At 39.6% G+C, this 12,283-nt stretch overlaps 2 protein-coding genes across 10 annotated transcripts in view; one reads left to right on the plus strand and one right to left on the minus strand.

The window, feature by feature from the left end:
• The window catches only part of Mitd1 (microtubule interacting and trafficking domain containing 1), an 8,642-nt gene extending 7,995 nt beyond the window's left edge, over window positions 1-647 (minus strand). For 2 of the 4 annotated variants that reach the window (XM_019210522.2, XM_010643206.3), the window contains exon 1: window positions 377-647. In XM_019210522.2, the coding sequence (XP_019066067.1) occupies window positions 377-521 (145 nt within the window). In that variant the 5' untranslated portion in view covers window positions 522-647. The remainder of the gene's footprint in view (window positions 1-376) is intronic. The other 2 variants (XM_019210521.2, XM_019210520.2) reach the window with 1 other exon arrangement.
• Window positions 1-10,338, plus strand: part of Mrpl30 (mitochondrial ribosomal protein L30) — a 33,232-nt gene extending 22,894 nt beyond the window's left edge. For 4 of the 6 annotated variants that reach the window (XM_033761720.1, XM_010643213.2, XM_010643208.3 and 1 more), the window contains 5 exons: window positions 5,374-5,450; window positions 7,241-7,321; window positions 9,485-9,631; window positions 9,854-9,927; window positions 10,004-10,338. In XM_033761720.1, coding sequence (XP_033617611.1) covers window positions 5,400-5,450; window positions 7,241-7,321; window positions 9,485-9,631; window positions 9,854-9,927; window positions 10,004-10,190 — 540 coding nt within the window. In that variant the 5' untranslated portion in view covers window positions 5,374-5,399 and the 3' untranslated portion in view covers window positions 10,191-10,338. Of the gene's footprint in view, window positions 1-666; window positions 808-5,373; window positions 5,451-7,240; window positions 7,322-9,484; window positions 9,632-9,853; window positions 9,928-10,003 lie in introns of those variants that run through there. The other 2 variants (XM_010643207.3, XM_010643209.2) reach the window with 2 other exon arrangements.
• The last annotated feature ends 1,945 nt before the right edge of the window (window positions 10,339-12,283 follow it).

Genomic DNA, 12,283 nt, shown 5'->3' on the forward strand with positions numbered 1-12,283 from the left:
GTTTTTTTTTTTTTTTTTTTTTGGAAAATTGCCTAATAATTTTAATATTAGTCACTCTATAATTCGGACTTTCCTAATCCAACGATGTCTCTTAAAGTTCGTTCAAACCCGGCCTTAACTATCAAGGCTTTTATTTGCATATGGTTTTCTCATAACTCTTTTTAAAAACCTAGAAACAGACCCTCTCCTTACATGATGACATCAATCTATTATAGATATATAGATATAGATATAGATACCAGCCCAGCTGTCCTGCAGAGTATCCCACCCTCGGCTTTGACCGCTTCCTGTTAGTGTGGAAGAATCATAGTTTCACTTCACCTATAAACAGGGTAAAACTCCTCCTTTTTCCCTGGTCTTCCCCTCCACCGCTCACCTTTCCGAACCTGCAGAAGCAGATCAATCCCTTCTTGGTAACACACTAGGGCCTGCTGGTACCGGGACTCCGAATCTAGTTCCACCGCCCGCTTCAGCACAGTGATTGCAGTTCTGCTATCGGGATCTTCCCCAACCTGGGACATGGCCGTAATTAAGACAATTCCCCTCCACCTCGGCCCCAGTTAACGCGAGCCGAGTTTAGTGTGCTTCCGGGAAATGGTCTTGTGGCACAGTGGCGCCTGTGCCCTCCCCCAGTCCTTGAGTGGGTGGGACTGTAGCTCGAACTAAACTGCGCCTCTCGGAACTAAAAGGTCGCGCGCACTGAGACGGCGGGGTTTGGGTGTTGAACTCGATGGTCCTTCCTCCTCTCAGCTTCCGCTCTGTGCGGAAATTCAGGCTGGACGTTTAGTTGCCGCTGGTGAGTACGGAGTAAGTGGTTGAGAGTATTTCCTTTTCCTCGAGGAGTTTGTTTCTAGCTTTCCTTTGCTGCGTGCTGATAGATTTCCCTTGTGCCATTCTGAGTTGGAGGGGGGGGGTCACACGGACTTAAAGGTGTCCGTGTCCCGATTCAATCTCTTTGAAGCCGGAAAAGCCGTCGACAGGCAGGATCCCGCGTCCTTTTCGAGGGGCTCCTGCGCCGCACTGTTGGAGCTCTGGACGGAGTCGCCAATGCTGGACTTCTTGGTAGTGGGAATTAATTCACGTGTGCTTTCTAAGCATTGTATCTGCTTTATTCATAACCGAGGGCTTCCACTGGGGATGTTTTTTTTAAAAGAAACGTAAAATTGCCCTATTTTAAAATTGCTGTCTTTAAAAAGGAAACTTTCAGGGGCTGGCAGCTAAAATGTTTGCCATTTGCTAAAAACAGATTTTTGCAAGCATGTTTTGATCACCATCTACCCAAAGTTGCTTCTGCCTTTTTGGCCAAAAAGTAGTTTGTAGGCGGGCCTGCCCCTTTTTAGATACTAGGAGTATAGAGAAGAAAGAGCCATTTCTTTCCTTCACAGATCTCAGTCTATGTGTGTTTGTTTTGGCAAGGGTAGTTTTATGCATTTATGTAGTGGCTTTTTCCTCGCTTGTATAACCAAATGCATGCTTCTTTAGGAGATGAAATTGCTTTTTAAAGGAATCTTTACATGGATGGCCACTGTAAAATAAAAACAAAACAAAAAATCCGATATAATATTGCTCATACAGCCTACCATACAGGGATGTGTTAATGTTTTTTGACAGCCTTTTGGAGTTGTATACACACATCACAGATATTTTTTTTAAATAGGTATTTTCCTGTTTTTATAGCTGTGCTAGAGAAGAGTTATTGTAAAGTAGAAGATAGTATAGTTGCTTCAAGGTCCAAGAGTTGCATGGCTAATAAAAATAAGCTCTACAAAGGGGCTGGGGATTTAGTTCAGTGGTTCTGCCACCTGCCTTACAAGTGCAAGGTTCTGAGTTTGATCCCCGGTACCAAAAAAAAAAAAAGAAAGAAAGAAAATGAAAAATAAGCTCTACTTTATTAAGATAAAACTTTTGGGGCTGAGGCAGCACAGTCAAAGAGCCCTTAACTAGTAGGTATGAGGCCCAGATTCAATTCTCAGTGCCACAAAGCAAAAACAGAATAATTTGACTGTCACACTGTCTGTATATGCTTTTTTTTTTTTGGTACTGGGGATTGAACTCGGGTCCTTGTGCTTTCGAGGCAGGCATCAGAACCACTGAGCCGAATCCCTGGCACACTGTCTGATGTCTGTAAATTAAACTTCATTCAGCAAGTGTACAGTAAAGTGTACCGCTATGGAGAAGGTGCTGCTTTAGGAAGATAAGTAGGATATGTCTTAAAATATATCAACCAAAAATTTAAATCCTTTTTCCATGAAACTGACATGCTGTAAGTGGAGACAAATGCTAAACAAGTAAAATCAAGTTATGAGATGATAAGTGCTGTTGGAAAAAAGATTAAGGAGTCGGGAGTGCTCGCAGTTGCATGTGTCAGAATGTTTAATATAATCAGGGTAGACCTCATTAACAAGGTGAGGTTTGAGACAAAAATTGAAAGACACGGGATTAGTCAGGTCAGGATTATTCTGCCAGTTAAAGGGAACTGCTACTTGGCTAGTTTCAGGCCAAGCAAGGTATCAGCTTGTCTAGTGATGAAGTCCTAGATTTCAGGGATGAGGAGACCGAGATGGAAGTGCAAAGGTGGTAGTGGTGTGCAAAGGAATGGGATGTGGGGATTAAGGACTTTGGCTTTCACTGTGATTAAATGAAGAGGCACTGTGGGTTTTTAAAAAATGTTAGCTGTCTAGAAAAAGTTGTGAAGGTAATATAATGTTCCTACATATGCTGCACCCACTTTCCCCTTTTGATAATGTGTGTTAGAATTGATGAACCAATATTGATACACTATTGATTAAAGTCCGTGCTTATTTTTTTCAGATTTCCTTAGTTTTTGTCAGGAACCTACTTTTTTTTTTTTTTTCTTTGATACCGGTTATTGAACTCCGGTCCTTGTGCTTGCAAGGCAGGCCACTGAGCTGCTGAGCTAAATCCCCAGCCCTAGGAACCTACATTTAATGATCGTATCTTCTTATATTATTCTTGCCTAGTTTCTTGGACTTTTCTCATTTTTTTTACCATGACAGTCTGAAGCAGTTAGGTATTTAAGGAAGTATTGGTTAAGTATTTTGCACAATGGTCATTAATTGGAGGTTTTCTCTTTCAGTGGAGTCTAGGGGTTTAGGGGTGAAACACCAGTGGTGAAGTGCCATTCTTTTATCATGTGTACATGCTGTAAGCTTGATTTTTATCATTGTCGATGCTAACCTTGATCACCTCAGTAAGGTGGTGTTTGTCAGGTTTCCCCCTTGAAAAGCCCTCCCCCTTTTAGACAGGGTCTTGCTGTGTAGTGCAGGTTGGCCTTGAACTTGTAGCAGTCCTACCTCAGCCTCCTGTGTATTGTATTGGGATTACAGGTGTGCGCCACCACAACTTGCCTTATTTTTTTCCCTTTTTTTATACCCTGGGAACAAGTCATTAACCCTAGCTCATGCTAGGGATGCATAGTTTTTATCTACTGCCTTGAGGGGACAGTATCTATATAAATTATCAACAGTTCTTCTGTACAGGAGATTCATTTCTTTTCTCATTTATCCACTTACTTAAATCCATATGGACTTCAGACTGTGTATTTTTTGGTTCAGGTTGTAACCCAATACTTTAAACTGTTTTTTTTTTATTCGTCGTCATCGTCATCCTCCTTGTTGTCGTCGCCCTGGTCGTCGTTGTCTTCTTTCTTCTTTCTTTTCTTCTTCCTCCTTTCTTCTTCTTCTTCCATTGGTCACTCAGTTGGCCCCTGTGTCCCTTTAACATATTTCCCATCATTTTACTTTTTATATAGTCACTCTCTGGCACTACTAGAGGCTCCAGACATCATCAGCATTTCTCCTTTTACCAGAGAAGATTGTTAGCAAGATCTGGGCACTGAGTGTATTCATTACTGCTTACAGTTTAGGTGTCCTTGATTTTGGGTCCTCAACTGATTCAGCTGACATTCCTATGCATGCAAATCTGTATTTTCATACCCATAGTGTCTACTTTAACCTAACCATGAGTTCCTACTTCAGCAATGAGAAACCTTTCTCTTTTGAGGATTTTGAACAGAGTGATGATATTTAATGAGCTGACTTGCTTTTGTGTGGGAAAAAGTCATTAGGGAGCTTGGAATGAAAGGCAAGTCAAGCTCAGAGGATTTTGTTGAAGTCTTAAGTGGTAAGAGGAAGATTTAACAAAGTGTGAAGCCAAATATGCTGGATTAGTTTATAATGCTCATCTTGCAAGGAAAAGTATTGTAAAATAATTAATTTAGCATTAAATTGGTTCAGCCGGGGATTTTAGATCAGTAGTTTTTTTGCTTGCCTCACAAGCACAAGTCATGAGTTTGATTCCTGGTACCAAAAAAATAAATAAATTGGTTCGGCCAGGCATGGTAATGGACACCTGTAATCCCAGCACTTGAGAAGTTGAGGCAGGAGGATTGCTGTGAGTTCGTTGTTATAGATGTTTAAAATGATAGTAAATTCCCATTTCTCAGTTTTTGTGGCATCAACTAGGCTGTAACTCATTGGAAGGAATGGTATATGACTAATTTAAAAAAAATTTTTTTACTATGTATGTACTATTTTTTTTTAACCTTTGTTTTTACTATAGAAGACTGAGGCAGGAGGATCACATACAAGTTTGAGCTCTGTCTGGGCAATTTAACTTAGTACCTGACTCAAAAAGAAAAAAACAAAAATCATTGTGAAATGGGAAGAAAGGGGCTAAAGGTGTAGGGAAGGTGGGATGGGTAGGGGAAGGGTAATAAGGGAAAAGAAAAGAATGTGAGATAATGAAAAGATGGAAATAAAGTGTTTGTAGATGGGGAGGGGAGGAGGGGGTGAAGGGAGGGCAGGGACAAGGGGAAAAAATGAGAACCAAGCCCTGGCATGTAGAGGTGCAAGATCCCAACGAGTGTAACTGTACTGTATCCCTAAAATGTACCAATAAACTCAATTAAAGCTGGAAAAAAAAATGCTTGAGATGTAGCTTATTATAAAGGTCCTGGATTCAATCCCCAGCACTAGAAAAATAAAAATAAATTGCCTTTATACTATTAAAATCATCAAGTTTTTTTGTTTGTAGCACTAGGATTGAACCTAGGTCCTTCGCAGTCAATTACATACATCTGTGGCCATTTTTAAATTTTAATTTTGAGTCAGGTTTTGCTAAGTTGCAAGTCACTGAGTTGCCCAGACTGGGCTCAAACTTATGATATTTCTGCCTCAGCCTCCCAGAGTGTTGGGAATATAGGACTGTGCCATCAGGCCCAGCTCTAAGGTTTTGTTAAACTTCAGTCGAGCTTATACTTAACATGCTGATTTGTTTTGAAACACTAGAGAAGGGGGGACCTGACAATTTCCAAAACATTTCACCAGTGGATCTATTTTCTACTTCTTACAGCCTCTGAAGACAAATAATACTGCACTATGGCAGGGATTTTGCACACAGTGGTTCAAGGGCCCCCCGGCAGGCTACAGGTAAGTGTTTCAAGAATTTTTTTTTTTTTTCTCTGATTACAAAACATAAGGCAAATTCTTCTACAGGTTCCTTTCTTTATATATTAATTTTATAATATAGGTGTTAATTTTGTTTATTTATGGTTGATTTGCTATTTCATCCCTAATGATTTGGAATTACAGCTAGGCATGATACCACGCACCTGTAGTCCCAGCCACTTGGGAGGCCAAGGTGGGAGCATCAATTGAACATACAAGTTCAAGACCAGCCTAGGCAGCATGGTGAGCCCTGTCTCAAAAAAAACTAAATAGCCAGGCATGGTGGTGCATGCCTGTAATCCCAGCACTCAGGAGGCTGAGGCAGGAGGATCACTGTGAATTTGAGACCAGCCTGGGCTACATAGTGAATTCTAGGGCAGTCTCAACTACATAGTAAGACCCTGTCTTGGAAAAAAAAAAACTATAAATAAAACCTCTTTTCTGGAGAACATGGCAGTAAAAAACAGCCACTGCTGATTTCCCTATATCTGCTTTAATCCTAAAAGTTTTAGGACTTTTTTCCCATCAATTATGGAAATTGTATTTTTGTTTTGTTTTTTTGAGACAGGGTCCTGCTGTGTAGTTCAGGCTGGCCTTGAACTCATTATGTAGCCTAGGCTGACTTTAGATCCTCAGCAATCCTCCTGCCTCAGCCTGCTAAGTGCTGGGATTATAGGGTTGTACCACCACACCAACTAAAAATTGTACATTTCAGTCACCGAAAATTAGCAAAATTCAGGGAAACAGAAAGAAGAGAAACACTCTCCCAGAGATAACTGATGTTAGAATTTTTATGTATTTCCTTCTATGCTTTGTTTATAGAGTGCAACAATGTATTATCCTAATTTATACTTAAGAACAGGGTTATTACAGACCTAGATGTAGACTAGGTCTAAAATAGACCTGCTGCTGGCTGTCAATGGTAATAATGTATACATTATCTTAACTTCTGATGGATCCCATAAAATTGGGACTAAAAATTTGTTTTTAGTTCTGAGGAAACTGAGAGGATAGGTATGTCCTGTCTCACAGCTAAAAGCAGCAGAACCAGTGTGTAGACTCAGTGTTTCAGTGTAAAAGACCCACCCGTCCTATAGCTGTTGATGCCCTGTCACTGCAATACAGGGAAGACTGAAGGGAATGGTGGGAGTAGCTGTCACTCATCCACACAACACTTTGCTGGGGTGAAAAGTTGGCAGGGAATTCCCTCCTCCTTCCCCACAAGCAGCCTGAGAAAAATAGGATCAGAGGGAGAAAGAACAGGAACAAAAGATAGGAATTAGAAGTAAGGCATTATTAGGACTAGAAAGAAAACTCACTTTGGATTCTTTTACCTTGTTTTATGAAAGGTGAATTATTACACATGGTCTAGAGCAAAAATTGGTAAACTATGGCTTCCAGACCAAACACAGCTTGCCACTTATTTTTGTAAATAAATTTTTTTATTGAAGCAGCCATACTTTGTTTGAAAATTGTATATGATTTCTTTCACCCTAAATAGGCAGAGTCAAGGCTTAGCAGTAGAGATAAACAACTCAAAGCTGAACATATTTACTATCTGATCTTTTACAGAAAAAGTTTACTGACTCTTGGTTTTTTATTTATGTACTTTTATCTTTATATTAGTGGATAGAGGAGATATATTCATTCAGAGCTGAGATAAACTTTTAATAAGTTAATTCAAAACGAACTTTACAGCTAAGGTTGGATGGGTATGGATTTCTGCACTGGACAGGGTTCTAAAAGAACAATTTTTTTATATAATATTTTAGACTGTGATGAAAGGTATGGAGTCTCTCGTGGGTACAAATTGGATTCGTCACAAATTTACCAAATCAAGAATTCCAGATAAAGTAAGAATTTTTTTGTTACTATTTTTAAAATTTGTGTCTAAAAGGGTACCGACTTTGTAATATTGAAAAATTTTATATTAAATTATATTTGGTGATGGTACTAAAGCAGGACTTAAAGGAAAACCAAGTTTTTCCTATCTTTGGCCGCCCCTCACCTTGGATTACCCCTCTCTCCCAGCTGTAATTCCTTGTTCTGGTACAGATAAAATTGGAAACTATGTCCTATAAACAAAGTTTATGTCATCTTGTTCTCACAAGATTCACAAGGCTCTCTTCTTTTAAGACCCAAGTTACAAAACTGTCTGCCTTTATCCTGCTTCTGTAAAACCACTTGCTACTTCACTAGAAAGACCAATCCCTTCAACCAAATCTATAAAACTGGAGCCTTTCCTTTGTTCTGGGCTCAGCCTTTGGCCATTAACCTGCCAAGTTGGTATACACATAAAATTCTGGAATAAATCCTCCTGTGTCACCTGTTAGTCTCTCCTCTCTTAAAGTCTCACAACAGTACAGCATTTAAAACATAGTAGGATTCGTGGAAATGATAATATTAAAAAGAAAAGTATGTTAACCTGTGCCACTGGCATCCACAGGGGTGGGTTTTTATTATTTCTGAGTCTTTGGTTTTTCTCTGTATATGTGTTTCATCATGGGAAAACACTGGGCCTTCCAGCCCAGGGTTGTTCTCTGTGACTCTTTACTTTTTTTTTGGTACCAGGGATGGAACTCAGGTGCTTGTGCTTGCAGGGCAAGTGGCGAAACCACTGAGCTAAAATCCCCGTCCCAACTTTTTACTTCTTTATCCACCATTACTACTTTGAATCTCTCAGCCTTTTGTATTAGATTCTTTTATACCCATCCGTCTTTTAGAAAACATAAACTAACCCATGTTGACTTTGGTTTTCATTTTGTTTTGCTTTGTTGGTTCAGTTTTTAATTAATAGGCTTTATTTCATCATATAGTTTAGATTTACAGAAAAATTGATTGGAAAGTGTGGAGACTTCCAATATATTCCCTCCCCTCAAAGTACAATTTTCACTGGAACTAACATCTTATGCTGCTGTGATGCAGTTGTTACAATTATTGACTGAACACTGACACATTATTATTAATTAAAGGTCACAGTTTATGTAGGGTTCTCTGTTATATAGTTGTGGGCTTTGACACATGCATAGTATCATGTATTCATATTACAGAATATTGCAGAATAGTTTCACTGCCCTGAATATCACCTCTGCGCTACCTATTCCTCCTAACTCCCAGACTTTGGCACCTACCAATCTTTTTAGTATTTTCATAGTTTCATCTTCTCCACAATGTCACGGAGTTGAAACCATATAGTATGTAGTCATTTCACACTAGTTTCTTTTAATAGTGTCTCCATTTAGGGTTCTTGTATATCTCTTCATGGCTTAGTAGCTTCTTTATTCTTATTGCTGAATATTATGTCATGGTATAGATTTACATAGTTTATTTGTACATTCACTTACCAACTGACCTCTTGAATGATTTCAGTTTGGGGCAGTAATAAAATTGGACCAGTACTTCTGTGTAGGTCTTTGTGTGGACATGTTTTCAATTCATTGAATAATAACCATGGAACACAGTTGCTGAACTGTAAGGTAAAGACTATGTTCAGCTTGGTGAAAGCTGAGTTTTTTGAGGGGGCAGAGTCCCTCCCTCCTTTCCTTCCTTCCTCTTTGCTTCTTTACTTTTGCAAAATACACAGAACAAAATGTATCATCCTATCCCTTAATTTCAGGAGTTTTTCAGATTTTGGTGTGAAAGTCTGAAATGTGCACTCCCTGAAGGTCCTGGGCTTTCTGTTTTCACACAGAGGGTACTACTGCTATAGTTCGAAGACATTCTCCTGTTATTTGGATTCCTCAATGTCATCTGGTTGCTTCTGCTTTGTTCTTCCAGTTAAAAAGCAAAACAGAGCAAATCCTTGTCTGTGTGATAATTTTTAGAGTATGAAATTTTAAATCTGTTTATCTGAATAGTCTGGTGTGGTAGAAATTTTCAGTTTGAGTTTGAAATTTATATAAAGATTAGGAATGAGATAATTATGTACTTTGTACATGGATGTAAGAAAAAAATATGGGATACACAGAAACTATATATAAGTTAAAAATTTATTATTTCTAAATCTTCCCTTCTAGGTGTTTCAGCCTTCATCTGAAGATCATGAAAAATATGGTGGAGACCCCCAGCACCCACATAAATTGCATATTGTTACCAGAATAAAAAGTACAAGAAGACGTCCATATTGGGAAAAAGATATAATAAAGATGCTTGGATTAGAAAAGGTACGCATCTACTTTAGTCATTTTTAGTGTTGTTTAAATTCACTTTAAACTTTCTACTATTTAAATTTTGAGATATATATGTTCAATGGTTAAATGTATTACTCAGTGAAACATTTGTAATCATAAGTTTGATTTGGGTAGAAAAAGCCTTCCATGTAACACTGAAACAGGATCATATTCATTTTAAATTGACCCGTGACATTGTTTCTCTTTTGTTCATAGGCACATACTCCTCAAGTTCACAAGAATATCCCTTCAGTAAATGCAAAATTGAAAGTGGTTAAACATTTGATAAGGTTTGTGTATTATCTCAGCAGTTTGAAAGAAATGTGTCCCCAAGTATAATTCTAAATACATTCTCTCGTGCCACAGAATCCAGCCCCTCAAGCTTCCACAAGGATTTCCAACAGAAGAAAATATGGCTAACACATGCCTGAAAAGCACTGGGGAGTTAGTAGTGCAGTGGACTCTGAAGCCTGTGGACACCTGTAATGCTAGCACTCAGGAGGCTGAGGCAGGAAGATCACTGAGAGTTCAAGGCCAGCCCCAAACTACATAGTTAAAGGCCAGCCTAAATTACATAAGCAAGACTGACTCAGAAAACCAAAAAACCCTATGGAGCAGAAAACAAGTCTTGATATCTTGGTAAAAAAAAAAAAAAGAAAAAAAAAGCAGGAGTAGCTGGGCATGGTGGTGCACGCCTATAATCCGAGCACTCAGGAGGCTGAGGCAGGAGAACCACTGTGAGTTCGAGACCAGCCTGAGTTACATAGTGAGTTCCAGGTCAATCTCTACATAGTGAGGCACTGTCTCAAAAAACAAACAAACAAAAAGCAGGAGTTTGAAAGGATGGCCTAGACCTGACAGAAGCCCAAGGATGGGGACTACAAAAGATGGTGGCCACTGGACTCCTGGCACTGCTCTCTCTTCACATTGGCTACACTCACCCTGAAGAGTGAACTTCTTTTCCAACCTTTAATTAGCCCACCCTTGCTTGGCAGAGCATGTTTCTTTTCCTACCTTTAATAAATGTAAAACCGCACTACCTTTGGCCTTTGTCCAATTCTTTGTTCAGGATAAAAAGAGCCTAGAAAACACCTCTGGAAGACATCCCTTACACCCCACAGCCTGGTAACAAAAGGATGCTAATGTTTACATGCTCAGTCTAGTGGGGGAGAGATCTGTATACTGCATTATAATGCATTCTTTCCTGCAGTGGGTTTGAAGATATCTTGGTAAATAAAAGCAGCTCCTGTCAATTGTGCCTTTTCATTCATTTTTGGTACTGGGGATCAAACTCAGAACCTTGGGCTTGCGAGTCTGGCAGCAGAACCACTGAGCTAAATCTCTGGCAACTGCCATTTCTTAACGTGCTAATGTTAATGTGTAGATTGGTGGAGAGTACATTGGCTAACTACTTAATAGCCCACAAATAGAGTAAGGAATCTAAATGTTAAGTTGAATATCTACAAATGAAATTATAAAATGGAAAAAGCCATTAGAGAATATGAGTATAACTCAGTACATTTGTCCTTTTTCTTTTCTTTTTTTTGACAGGGTCTTCCTACAAAGTCTAGGCTGAACTTGAATTCATGGCCTTCCTGCCTCCGCCTTCTTGCTGCTGGGATTATAGGTGTGCACTGTCACACATGTCCAGGGCATTCATTTTCTATTGCTGCAAAACAAATGGCCACAATGTAGCTAGTTAAATCAGACACATAAATCCAGGAAAGGGTTAAAAGTAATGAGAGCCAGTGAAATGCAAGTGTTTGCTGAAATTACCTTGGCTTATGGCTTCTTGCAGAGATACTAGCTATTTCCCCGGGGAAAGAAATGTTATGTACAGATTGCCTTGAGTGCCCTGTGAGAGTGTCTTTGGGTTTAGCCAGAACCAAGACACTGCTCTAAGACAAGCAGGCCTGTTGGCACCAAGCCACTTTTCGTCTGAACATAGTGCTTAAACAAACAAGCTGGGTAGAGTGCTCGCATTTTCTTGTACCTGCCAAGGGCTCCATCTCATGTAAGATCCTTCCCCAGGAGATTCCCCATCGCTGGTGCTGTTTCCTGCCTCTTGTGGTAATGTATTATTGGACTCTGCTCATATCTGCTGTCCTTTTATAATAAGCTTGCTTTCACCTACGTAAAATCATGATGTGGCTCTTCTCTATTGGTGCAGATCCAAACCTCAACTTTCTGCAGCCACGTATATGTGGCTCCTTGCTGTTGCATTGTATTATCTCAGTTTGTGTGAGGCTTGAGCTTGGGCAGTTAGCTGGGCTGTCTGTTTAGGACCTCACAAGCCTGCAAGTGGTGTCTGCCAAGGCCATGTTCTCATGAGAGTCTTGACAGCAAAATGACCTGCTTCCAAACTTGGAGGTGGTTGGCAGAATTCATTTTCTTGTGGCTGTAAGACTGACGTCAAGTTGCTTCTTTGAAACCACTACTGAAGCTGGGCATGGTGGCCCATGCCTGAAATCTCAGTACTCTGGGAGGCTGAGACATAAAGAACATAAGTTCAAGCCTAGCCTGGGCAATTTGGCAAGATCCTATCTCAAATTTTAAAGGGGGAAGGGGAATTAGGATGTAGCTCATTGTAAGTCCCCTAGGTTCAATCCCCTAGCTACCAAAAAAAAAAAAAAAAAAAAAAAAAAA

This window comes from Fukomys damarensis, unplaced genomic scaffold (genome assembly GCF_012274545.1).
Source record: "Fukomys damarensis isolate Sample0158 unplaced genomic scaffold, DMR_v1.0_HiC HiC_scaffold_9, whole genome shotgun sequence".
Lineage (NCBI taxonomy): Eukaryota > Metazoa > Chordata > Mammalia > Rodentia > Bathyergidae > Fukomys > Fukomys damarensis.